General features: G+C 38.2%; 1 protein-coding gene across 3 annotated transcripts in view; it reads right to left on the bottom strand.

Moving 5' to 3' along the window:
- Window positions 1–13,062, bottom strand: part of PIBF1 (progesterone immunomodulatory binding factor 1) — a 202,973-nt gene extending 189,911 nt beyond the window's left edge. For all 3 annotated transcript variants that reach the window (XM_082601927.1, XM_082601928.1, XM_082601929.1), the window contains exons 1-4: window positions 12,769–13,062; window positions 11,440–11,739; window positions 4,178–4,278; window positions 1,367–1,565 (exon numbers count right to left, since the gene is read on the bottom strand). In XM_082601927.1, coding sequence (XP_082458053.1) covers window positions 1,367–1,565; window positions 4,178–4,278; window positions 11,440–11,691 — 552 coding nt within the window. In that variant the 5' untranslated portion in view covers window positions 11,692–11,739; window positions 12,769–13,062. The remainder of the gene's footprint in view (window positions 1–1,366; window positions 1,566–4,177; window positions 4,279–11,439; window positions 11,740–12,768) is intronic.
- Between the last annotated feature and the right edge of the window lie 70 nt (window positions 13,063–13,132).

The raw sequence follows: 13,132 nt of genomic DNA, 5'->3' as shown, positions 1-13,132 counted from the left end.
GATACTTTCCATCTACAATGGATAAAGCCTCAATTATAGCACTTGAGATATTTAATTGGTTTTGGACAGTACTTTGGGCAGAACAATTATGTTCAAGCTATGTTAAATAAAAAGCTGGACAAAAGACAGTACTCCGTTTTGTAGGAAATCATTAATCTGGAAGCCTTATCCAAATGAGAACCAAGAGTAGCAACCACTACAGCAAAAAGAACTGATAATACTTATTATGTGTTTACTATGTTCTAAGCACTGTGTTAAGCATTTTACATACAAATTCACAGCTAATCTTCACAATTACCTCAATAGAAAGTTGCTGTTATTATTATTCTTTTTTAATTGAAGCATAGTGGTTTTACAATGTTGTTAGTTTCCACTATACAGCAAAGTGATTCAGTTATACATATAAATATATATACATATTCTTCTTCAGATTCTTTTTCATCATAGATTATGACAAGCTATTGAATAAAAGGCACTGTTATTATTATTAACTCTTTTACAGATGAAAAAAATTCAAGCCTCTCAGGGTGAAATGACCTCTATATGTCACAAACTTGCAGTTTGTGTACCATGTGTGCTCTTGGGAGCCCTGGTCCCACCCTGCCACTCTGAGACCCTTTCAGGAAATCCATGTGACCAAAACTATTTTCCTAGTAATACTAAGATTTTTTGCCTGTTTTACTCTTAATCTTATGCCCGTTAAGTGCCTGCCGGTGGCTACATGATGTGTGATGGCATCATCGCCCTTAAGGCTAATGAAGTGTGTACTTGTGTATTCCTGTGTTGTAAAAATTTCTCAGATTTAATTTCGAATATGGTAAATATTAACAGATATAGTCTATATAAGCAAAATCTCTTTGGGGTCTTCAATAATTTTTAGAGTGTAAATGGTTGCTGATATCAGAAAGATTTGAGAACACTGCCATAGATCAATCCTATGTACAGACTTGTGTAACCAACATTGCAGTTGAGATCCTGACCTAGATCCGTAACGATCACCCTCATGCTGTTCTTTTATAATCACACCATTCCCCTCTTCTCTAATGTCCCTAACCCCTGGCAAACACTGATCTGTTATCTCTATAATTTTTCATTTGAGAACATTATAAACTGCCACAGTTTATGATAAAATAATTCATTTCTGTGGATTATGCAGCCATTAACTTTAGAGCCCTAGTTACTGCTTGACTTTGGAGGTCAACAGCCAAGATGGTGATCTGAACACCATTCACTCACTACCTTCAGATCAGAGCCATAAAATAATTTATCAGTTAGGTACTTCAAAAGTTATGGCTACTATAGAAATGGCAAATTTTAGTCTGGAAATATATGCTTTTTTTTTTTTTTAATGACACAAGACACTTACAGACACATATTCAGGAATAGAAAGCTGATCTTCCGGAAGATCTTTTAGTTTCATATATTGGTCTTCTGTCAACTCAAAGTCACGCAGGTTTCGACGAATATCTCCAGCTTTCTCTCTAAGCTGAAAGTTTGTCTCTTCTAGTTGTTTCTGTCTCAATAAAATAGTTTCCATTTCTTGTTTCATTAGTTCTTGATATTTTCTACATTAGGAGAGAATGTATAGCAAGCTTAAAAAAAATCACTGAAATCTAATTTTCTCAAAGTTCCTTTGTTATTGTAACATAAAATTAAGAAATGAGAAGCTTAATAGTATTTTTGGCTCTAGCTAAATGCTGACTTAACCAGTTAAACACGAAATGACAATGTTATACTAATTTCTGAATGTGTAGCCACATAGATTATTACATAGAAAATTAATGTTCTTAATAACATTTAAAATTCAAATTATAAAATTATACATGTCTTCTCCTTAAGGTATAAATCTTATATATCTGCTTTGGACTCTACTCATTAAAGTAATTTTCATTTGTCTTTATCCAGGTACTTCAAGGTATACCTCTTTAAGATGGCAACACTGAACCACCATAATGTATTCAATCAACCAATGAGGTAATGAAAACAGTAATCCACACATAATCAATCACCTTTCTCAAGGAATACATGTAGTACACATTGTTAGTTGCCCACCCAAAAATTTTGAGCAGGAAGGCACCCTCTGATTTTTTCCCCCTCCTACTGTATCACTCCCATCGACATACAAACATGCTGTTATTCGTCCTGTCTTAAATGAACAAACAAGCTCCCACAATTTTTGACCCCCTTTCACTGCCCCTTTTGTTTCTCAAAAGTTTTCTGTATGCGCTCTCTTCAATGCCTTTCCTCTTAAGCCCAGGCCAATCAGGTCTGGTAACATTCAGGTTACTAATGATCAATTCTCAGTTCTTTCCGTCCCTATCAATGGCACTTGAGACATCTGATCTCTCCCTCCTTATACACTTTCTTCATCTGGCTTCCCAGACACCATATTTTTTTCCTCTTCATTTTTCTCCGATTTTCTTGGTGGCACTTTCTCGGTCTTATTATCTAGTTTGTCTTAGTGTTGGAGTACTCAGTCCTCTCCTCTGTCTGTGTTCACTCCCTTGGGGAATTCATCCAGTCTCGTGACTTAAATACCGTCTATATCCTAATGACTCCAGATTTATATCTCTAGATCAGACTTCTCATATACCTCCACATAGATTTCTAATACGACAACTCTAACTTAACATGTTCCAAACTGAACTCCTGCTCTTCTCTCACAAACCTATTCTGCTATGGTTTCACCATCTTTAGTTTTGAATTTTATTATATTTATTTATTTTTTTATACAGCAGGTTCTTATTAGTTATCTATTTTATACATATTAGTGTATGTATGTCAATCCCAATCTCCCAATTCATCACACCACCACCCACAACCATCTTTAGTTGACAGCAATTTCATCCCTTCATTTATTCAGGCCAAAAATGTTGGTACAATCTTTGATTCCTCTTTCTCTCCTAAACCCCACATCTAATCCATTAGGACATCCTATCAACTCTACCTTCAAAATATATTCAGAATCCAACCACTTTTTACCACTATCAGCTATCAAGAGAATTACTGCAATAGTCTCCTACCGCCCTCTCCGCTTCATTTAATTTGATCAATGCCTAAAGAATTAGACTAGAAGTCCTATTATCCAATGCAGTGGTTTTCAAAGTGTTATCCCCAAACCAATAGCAGCATTAGCGTCATCTGGGAACTTGGTAAAAATGCAAATTCTCAGGGCCCAACTCAAATCAGAATCTGAGGGTGGGACCCAACAATCTTTTTTCACAAGCCCGGGAGGTGGTTCTGGTGCATGATAAAATTTGAGAACCACTGATCTAATGTGATAGTAGCTGATAATTGGTCTGATAATTTTTTTAAATATCAGTTAAAGAGTAAGATCTTATAAAGGGAAAAGATATCTACTTTACACAGTTACAGCTAATTAAAATAGACATAAACATTCATTTGCAACATTTTTTACATAGGGTCCAGATTTTTGTAATATGGAGATATGCTTTGTTTTTCTGTAAATCATTTTTCATGATTTCCAAGTTTGATTTCTTTACAATGGCAGGAGACCTTTTTAAAAGACACTTGGGAAATCTGAGGATACTTTTATGGATTTGATTTTTGCCCCTAATCTCTAAACACTTCTTGCTTACACTTAATTTGATGATTTTTAGTCACTCACTTTAATTGAATCTTTCCAAAGAATTCATTATAGTTTGCAAAGAAATGACATGTTTTTGTACTCATTTTTAAATATAATTTTAATTAAGTGTAAGTATGATTATATAAGTATAAGTATGATTGGATAGGCATATTTGAGAGTAAACACAACAGACTCTGGATAAACATACAACTGAGCTGGAGAAAGTATGTAGGCAAACAAAAGGTACATTAACCCAGAAGAATTCAATGGGCCATAAGAATATATCAGTATGTTCCACAGAGCAAATGAAGAATTTAATCCAGACAGCCAGTTAAGTGGTGGTGAGTTTAGAGAGCTTCCATTGTCATTTATGGTTCACCTACACTGGCAATATTTGTTGAATGAATGTTGAATTCTGGCTTTTTGAATTTTGTGTATGTATCAAGTAGTTTTTTTGTCAGTCTGGATGTAAAAATTATTACCGTCTTTGATTTAAGATTTCTCTATTTTAGCTTATGATCACATGCATGAATAGGTAATGACATTACTAACTGCTAGATAGGTATTGCTGCTTTCTAAAACTTTTACCTGGCATCGTTTTGTTGAAAAGTCAATTGGTTGTCTAATCTCAATGTTAGCAGCTGCTTCTGGTGAAGTGCATCATTAAGCTTCTCTTCCAATTCTTCAATCTTAAAAAAGAGAAAAAGGTAAATTATACAGTCAGTTTGCAAATTTATCGTTTAATAAAACCTTCTGTTTGTTCATACAAATGGTTGTTAAACTATGCTTTGAATCTGCTGCCTTATGAATGATTTTTTGCCAGGCTGTCATTAAGATCATTTTTTCCCGTTAATCTAAGTGAAAAACCCTTTGATAACTGGAATTTTTATGCTGGTGCCTCGCCCAGGTAATTATTTCCTGGCCAGACCCTCCGTATATACCTCAGATCCATCTATAATCTCTGCCTACTATACATCTTCAATGGACTACATGGGTGTTGCTATAAATGTCCAAAATGAACCTAGTCATCAGCCTCACCTATCTTATATTCCTTGCATCTCCCTGGTCTCCAAAGCAAAAAAATCTGAGTCAGGCATATTTGATATATCTCCTCCACTGCTTATTCTGATCTGACATCATTGTTTTTATTGTCAAGTTTATTCCGTAAAATGCTGTCAAAACTATACCATTCTCTTTAATACCCATTGACAAGTCTTCAGTTAGACCCCTGTCATCTCTCACCTGGATTATTATAATGGTTTCCTAACTGGTTTCCCTGCCTTCAGTTCTGTCAACCTCCAAAACTATCTTCCTTTATCTTATCTTTTAAAAATGCTATCAAAAGGGCTTCCCTGGTGGCGCAGTGGTTCAGAGTCCGCCTGCCGATGCAGGGGTCACGGGTTCGAGCCCCAGTCTGGGAGGATCCCACATGCCACGGAGCGGCTGGGCCCGTGAGCCATGGCCGCTGAGCCTGCGCGTCCGGAGCCTGTGCTCCGCAACGGGAGAGGCCACAACGGTGAGAGGCCCGCGTACCGCAAAAAAAAAAAAAAAAAAAAAGCTATCAAAACTGTATTTCCTCAGTTTTAAATCCTTCAGAGAGTCCTCACTGTCTTCAGAATAAATTCCAAGCTTCACGGCATACTATACTAGTCCTTCTTGATCTGGCCCCTACCTACCATGTCTCCCGTCCCTAGCTTAAAAGAAAACTCTGTTCCAGCAAAAGTAAGTGCTTGCCATTCCCCCAACATGCTGTGCTCCCTCTTAAGCCTCCATGCACCTGAGTTCACTCTTAGACTATTTAAATAATTCTTTACTCTTTCCCTTTCAACCCAGGCAGTTCTTGTTCACCTTTTTAAATGTGCAGATTAATTTAACAGTCAGTCCTTAATATATTCAAGTGAATTCCTCTCGCATCATCAAATTCTCCTTCTCTACTGAACTATTCCTGTCATTAAACAAACGTGTTTTTGTCTCCCATTAAAAACCCCCACAAAGCACACTCCCTCGATCCCACCACCTCCTCTGCGACAGTACCATTTTCTCTGCTCACCATCAGAGTAAAACTTCCATATGGTTTTTGTCCCACACTATTCCAGTAACAATTCACGTTACAGTGATGAATCCCATCCATAATGCCCAGTCCAATGGCTATTTCTGCATATTTATCTTACTTGACAGCATGATTTGGCAGAGCTGACCACTCCATCCTTTTTCACCTTATGTGACACTCCTCCTGGTTTTCCTCCTTAACTCACTGGACCCTCTCAAGGTTCTCAGGTTCCTTTGCTGGATTTTCTTCCTTTAACCCATTTCTCATGTCTGACTACTCCTTGCCTTGGTTTGGGACCCTCTACTCTCCCCAGGTAATGCCATCAAATCCCATAGCTTTAAGTGGCACCTACATGCTGATGTATATTACGTGTGTGCGCTCCCCCCCCCACCCCCACATACACCCACCCACTCCCTGGTCATAGACTGTCCTCTAAAGTCAGAGCGACAATTCCATTTACGAGTCTAATGGGCGGGCATTTAAAGTTTAACATATTCAAAACAGAACTTGAACTATCTCCTATATCAGTTTTCTCCCAGCCTTCTATTTCTCAATAAACGGCTCCAAGAGATGAAGCCCAAAAGTTAGGAGTCTTACGTAAGGCAATAGCCTAATACTGTCTTCCTCTTCTACCTTATCTGCTTAGTCTATTACTTCGCTGACATTTTGAAAATAAAAATCAGGACATGTCACTCCAGCCGCCTAAAATCTGCAAATGGCTTCTCTGTTACATAATCTAAAGCAAGGGTTAATATACCATGGTGATGGGCCAAGTCCAGCCCATGTCCTGTTCCTGATTAGCCCACGAGCTAAGAATAGGTTTTACATTTATAAAGTTGCTAAAAGAAAAAAAAAAAAAAAAAGAAGAATATGTGATAGACCATACGTGGCCTGCAAAGCATAAAATATTTACTGTCTGGCCCAGGCCTTTACAGAGAAAGTTTGCTGACTCCCTATCCAAAGCAGAAAATTCCCACTGCTGAGCAATGCCACGTCACACATCTTGAAGATATCTTGTTTAATTGTTGTTTGATCATGTCTCTCACTTGAATGGGATCTCCATAAAAAAGGGACTGTCATATTTACCGCTATATTCCTGGCAACATGTCTCAATAAATGTCTTAAATCAACAAAAGATAACCACACTCCTCATAATTACTATTTTGCAAATCAAGAAAACTGTTACCACAGGAGAAACATCTGCTTCTTCCAGGGTTAGAACTTTTTTACAATTTTCTTTCTTTTTTTTTTTTTTTTTTTGCAGTACGCGGGCCTCTCACTGCTGTGGCCTCTCCCGTTGCGGAGCACCGGCTCCGGACGCGCAGGCTCAGCGGCCATGGCTCACGGGCCCAGCCGCTCCGCGGCATGTGGAATCTTCCCAGACCGGGGCACGAACCCGTGTCCCCTGCATCGGCAGGAGGACTCTCAACCACTGCGCCACCGGGAAGCCCGAACTTTTACAATTCTAACTGACTTTTAGATGAAGTCCCTCAACTCAGAGACAGTCAAGCTAGGGAGAGTCACTCCTCCTGTTCCAAGCAATAAAGAACCCACAGATCTCCAATGAGAGATAAACAAAGAGAGATTTTGGCTTTTAAAAATTGACAAGCAAGAAGAATGAGGAGGAAAGGAATAAGGAGGTGGAATGAGGAAAGCGATTTAGGCAGCAATAAGTGGGGATAAAAGTGCAAAGCTAACAGTCCTCTAAGATTAGGAAGTTTGGCCTGAGCGGCTCGCCTTCTCAGTGCTCTCAGTCGGCAAGCAGCTGAGTGGGGAGGGGGAATCCATGCTTTTTAAGTTTCCTGGGACCAACCTGCTTCTGTCAAATCAACATGGGTCGAGACATTCTTAGTAATAAAGTGTACCACCAGTAATAAGCTGTAATAAACATAAGCATTGTACCCTTGCCATACTGGCGTGGAGAGAAGTTATATTATATAGATTCAAATATTTCCAAACAGAAAAAGACCTTGATGAGTGGAAAAAACTGTTACTTGTCTCCCAACATCAAGTTTTCCCCTCTTTCTCAGGTAACTCTGGTTTTTATTAGAGACAACAATCTGTCCAGTTAAAGACTTACACTTCCCAGCTCCCCACTCCAACCATTATCATGGAGCTATAGTCTAGGGAGGGAAATTTATTTTTGTAATGCTAGAATGTGACATTTTCATCTTCGTATCCCTGACGTTCAATGTACTGGTAAGCTTTGGAGAAGGAATGAGGGGCTAAAAATCCTGTTACTTCATCAATCCCAGACCCACACTTTTCCACATTTTTCATCTCTGAAGCTGGAATGCATCTTACAAACTACAGCACATAACGGTTTAACTTGGCAGTGTCTAACCCTAGCAATACACATAGTGGTCTGTCTTCCAATCCAGGTGGCTTGGATTTGACGAATTAAGGAAGACTAATTCTTCTACCATCTAATACTTCCTCCCATATTTGACAGCAAATATATTACCCCAAGGGGTCTCTAAGCAGGACAACCCTAGTGCTCATAGACAAAAAACACAGGAATGTAGAGCAGGCAGCTACTGTGGAGAGCAATTTGGAAGTATACTTAAATTAAGTAGACATATACCCTGTGAGCCAGAAATTCCACTCCTTAGTATATATATCAAAGAAATGTTCACACCAGGTCCAGAAGAGGAATGTCTAAAGAAGGCCATGCTGCATGTGGTGGCAAGGAGCTAGAGGCACCCTGGGTGCCTATCGTTGCGGGAATGGGTGGATGGATGGGTAGACACACACCTGAACTGTGTAGCTGCTGGAAGCAAAGGACTAGATTTGCACGTGGTAACATGAAGGATCTTAAAAACCGCACTGAGTTGAAAGGAAAAACTATAAAAGAAATAAAATCTAAAACAAAACATGCAATTCAGATTTATGTAAAGGAAAAAAAGTAAGAAAAATACTCGTGTTCAAGATAAATGCTTATAATAATCATAAATGGAGTATAACCTTTAAAAATTGTGAATCACTATGTTGTACACTTGAAACTTATATAATACTGTAAATTGACTGTACCTCAGTAAATTTTTTTTAAAGAATAAATGTTAGAAGGAAAAAATAAACATAGAGAAAGGGAGGAAGAGAAATGAATTATGGGAATAAAAAGAATAAATGTACAAAATAAGAAGTGATCTTGCAAGGATCAATGATGACTGTGTGTCATAAACTCAGGAATATGACTAACTTAATCTTTTACATTTTCAGTCCAACCAGAAAACCACAAAAATAAAAAACTATACTAAGCACCATGGGATACAATAATAATAATATACAGTGCTGAATAAATATAACTATTACTATTATTTATTATACACCAGACATCTAAGAGCTTACGTGCCTTGATTAATTTAATCCTCCAACAACTCCATGAAGTAAAAACTGTGCTTATTCTTATTTTACAGGAAATCAGGGAATAAAAAACTTAAGGAATTTGCTCAAGGTAACTATATAAGGGCTGGGATCCAAACTCAAATTGTGTGTGTCTGGAACTGCAGCTCTGATCTGTTATACCGGAAAGCCTCTCATGAATAAACCACCATGCCCATAATGTAAACGTTACACTTTTAAAAAGGAGAAGCCACTTATAACCAAGCACAATGCAAGCTGAAAACAAATAATTTAAAAAGTGGCCAAACAAAATGTAATCTTCAATGTGGTATACAGTTGGCACTTAATAGAATATTTGTTGACTGAGTGGGTAGATTAACAAGTGGGAGATTACCTCAGGCTTCTTCAATGACTCCCATTGAAGGAGATGTTAAGGATAGAGATGCATGAGCCAGCAACGCTGTGGCAGTCCATTTGAAAAGTAAAAACAATATGACTAAAGGGAAAAGGACGGGAAACCACAGGATACACTGATAAAATACCAAGTGACCTAGTCTAGGTAGGTGACTGCATAGAGAACCTAAAAGGAAGTCTTAGGAGGTTTACTTGGATGGAGCATAGGCATTAGACTTCTTGGGGTTAATCCCACCTGGCTCCATCACTTCCATCTGAATGGCCTTGGTAAGCTATTAACCAGTTATGGTTCTGTTTTTTTCAATAGCAAAATGAGGTTAAGTCACTCATTTAAGAAACAGCTGAGCACTTACTAGGTGCCAGGGACAGTTCTAAGTGCTGGAGATAAAACAGGGACTACAAAGAAGTCCCTGTCCTCAGGATCCTTACACTTTATTAAGAGAGACAAATACCCAACAAACAAGGCAGGTAGTCCTATGAGCATAGATGTAAGGCACAGAAAATAAGCAGAGTGAAAAAAATGAGAATATTATTTTAGTTAATAACAGCAACAATGACTAATACTTATTCTGTGCTTACTAAATATCAGTCTAACTTATTCTATTGATTCATTTAATATGATAGGTCAGAGAAGATCGCCCTAAAAGCTCCTACACCTCAAAGAGCTGTATGGCTTAAATGAGATAATACATGAAAAAGCTCACAGAACAGGGTCTGGCACAGAATAAGCGCTCACTAAATGTTAGCTATTAATATATATTTTTAAATGTACCTAAATGATTTCTTTACATCATCAAGACCTTGGGATATAGGACATTTCATTTTCCTAGAGAGGCGTGGTCAAGAAATTTTTCTAGCAGCATGATACTTATACATAGGCAAGAACTAACCAAGACTGACTTAACAAGAGAGAAGGTAGATATAACTGAAACAAAATGGGGAGGGGAGGAGATAGGAAGAGGTGGGATCAAGAGCAAAGATGGAGGTTTTACTACTGGAAAGAAAAGACTTTCTCAGAAGACAGAAGTAGTGAGAGTTGCAATGTTTATCCTGTCTTTCTGAAACCACTGTAAATTTTTTATAACTAGCGACAACTTTACCAGGCCTTACATAAAACACTCCGTAAGTGTAAATAAACACACAAGGCAGAAAAATAAGGACCAGGGCATCCCTTGTTACTTGGCAGATACCACTTGTTAAACACCATGGTAAGTGAATTTGTTACACTTGGTACTATGACACAGTAACTATCAAAGAGCAAGATATAAAGAAACCAAAGTTCCATGGTAGAGGACTAAACAGATTCAGTAATGTAATAATGATCTTGATTCTCCCTATCTAACTAGTCACATCAGGGCTAATTCTCAATGAAGCAGAAAAAACTTGGCCAGAAAAAAAACACTGGAGAAAATATACCTCACACATAATACATTTTAAAAACTGAGCCTACAGAAGCAATCCATCCCTGCCCACCTTTAAGTCACCCCTTCTTTCAAGACTTTTTATTTGGTACACAGAACTACTATTCACTTCCTTTCTCCTTTTATTTTATTTATTTATTTTATAAATTTATTTATTTATTTTATTTTTGCATTGGGGCTTCGTTGCTGTGCGCAGTTTTTCTCTAGTTGCGGTGAGCAGAGGCTACTCTTTGTTGTGGTATGCGGGCTCTAGGCACACGGGCTTCAGTAGTTGTGGCACATGGGCTTCAGTAGCTGTGGCTTGCAGGCTCTAGAGCACAGGCTCAGTAGTTGTGGCGCACAGGCTTAGCTGCTCCGCGGCATGTGGGATCTTCCTGGACCAGGGCTTGAACCCGTGTCCCCTGCATTGGCAGGCAGATTCTTAACCACTGCGCCACCAGGGCAGCCCTCCTTCTCTTTTTAAAGACAGCTTTTTTAAACTATGCAAGAAAATATAATTATTTTCTTGATATTTTAAATTTATAATTTCAAGTTCAGATTACATATACATAAACTTAATTCTTATATATCTGCAGTTTCAAGACAATAAAGCACATAGATAGCAAATTTACACAGGATCGTACCTTTGTAAGATAATCAATCTTCAAATTGTCGATCATCATATTTTTCTGTGATAGCTCTATTTTCAGTAACTGAACATTATGAAGCAGTTCTTTCCGTTCAATTAGCTGCTTGGTGATTTTGATTTTACCGTCTCTCTCTTCTGATGAGGAAATATCATCTGTAGGAACTGTTGTTTCTAAACTAATATCTTCAGATTCCAGAGAGCTAGAGATGTTCAGTGTTTTTGATGGCTTGGCAACTTTTCGAGACATTTTTAATTATTATGGGTGACTTTTCTTCTCCAATTCTATTTCAATTTTCTGTGGGTTAAAAAATATTGATTTAAACGTACTCAAACATTCTCTATGGAAAGCATAAAGTATATCAAAGAGATACTAAGGGTTCCCTAAGTAAATATTAGGCAAACCGGAGGACCCCAAATCTAGGGGAGATTGGTTAAGTTACTGCTCAAATCAAACATATTAAATCAAACTCATTAAATCTTATTCCAAACTCATACTTTTTTTAAAATTAATTTTTATTGGCGTATAGGTGCTTTACAATGTTTTTTTTTTTTTTTTTTTTTGAACCCATACTTTGGATGAATAAAAAACCCAGTTCCTGGGGGCAGGATTCTTACTTGGAGTAAACAAAGAAATGTATGAGATAAACAATAAAGCCCTAAATCGCTAGTACCCAGGAATACTACTAATAAAAGCAGCACATGTTGAAGATAGAGAACCTTCTGCTGAGTTGGTCAGGGGAAGGTTATACAGAGGTAGGACTTAGAATCTTGAAGGATTTGGAAAGGAGTAATAAAAAGGGAAAATCATTCAGGTATTAAGGTTGGTATAGAAGTGATGAAAGTGTAAAACAACAGAGGGACATAGTAGTAGTCAGCCTGGGCCAAGCCCATGTGAATCTGAGTAGTGACTCCAAACACAAACACACAGAAGGGTTGTCCCTTATACATAATCAAGACTGTGGAGGACCTTGAATGTTTCAGCATGTTCGAAATGTATTCTACAGGCAATGAGGCATCAGTTAAGTTTTTTAAAAAGGTAAATAGTGAGATAAAACTTTATAGACTTGCAGATAGCAAAATGAAACCAAGAGGGTAAAAGACAAATTCCTCGAACCCTTTCACAAAAATTTCAACAACTCCCTCGTTTTAATACTACACGATATAATAAATTACTTACAGTATTGTAGATACCAGTTTTTCTAAACTGAACGATTAGAAAAAAGGTGTGTGGAAGGGAAACCTAAGAACTCTGACTGGATCGGCTCCCCTCGTTTTTAAAGGGAAAGGGATAAGGAAAGGCGAAATCAAAGACAGGCAACATCACCTGGGATACAAAGGGTCCGGGACTGGCACTGCCCACACGTGTGGCGTGAAGAATAAAACCCGAATTTGGCAGCATCAGAAGATTCCTTGTCCCAGGCAAAAAAAGGAAGGGGCGAGCCGTGAGCTACCTGGAAAGCTTCAATTACTCCACGTTGAAGGCTGGAGAAGCCGCCACTTAAGAGGAGCTGAAGGTGTCTCCAGACAGCAACTCAGGTTGCAGCCTCTTAACGAGAAATCACAGGTCGGGGACCGTTAGCACCCGTAACCAAAACAACCATTTACGCACGCACACGGAGGAAGCTGCAGCAGGCAGATGCCCACTCTACCGGAACTCAGCCCTCGCGGGTCCACCCAGGCGCGGGAAG

This window comes from Mesoplodon mirus (assembly GCF_964341445.2).
Source record: "Mesoplodon mirus genome assembly, chromosome: 17".
NCBI classification, from domain to species: domain Eukaryota; kingdom Metazoa; phylum Chordata; class Mammalia; order Artiodactyla; family Ziphiidae; genus Mesoplodon; species Mesoplodon mirus.
This window is presented reverse-complemented; position numbering and strand designations above follow the sequence as displayed.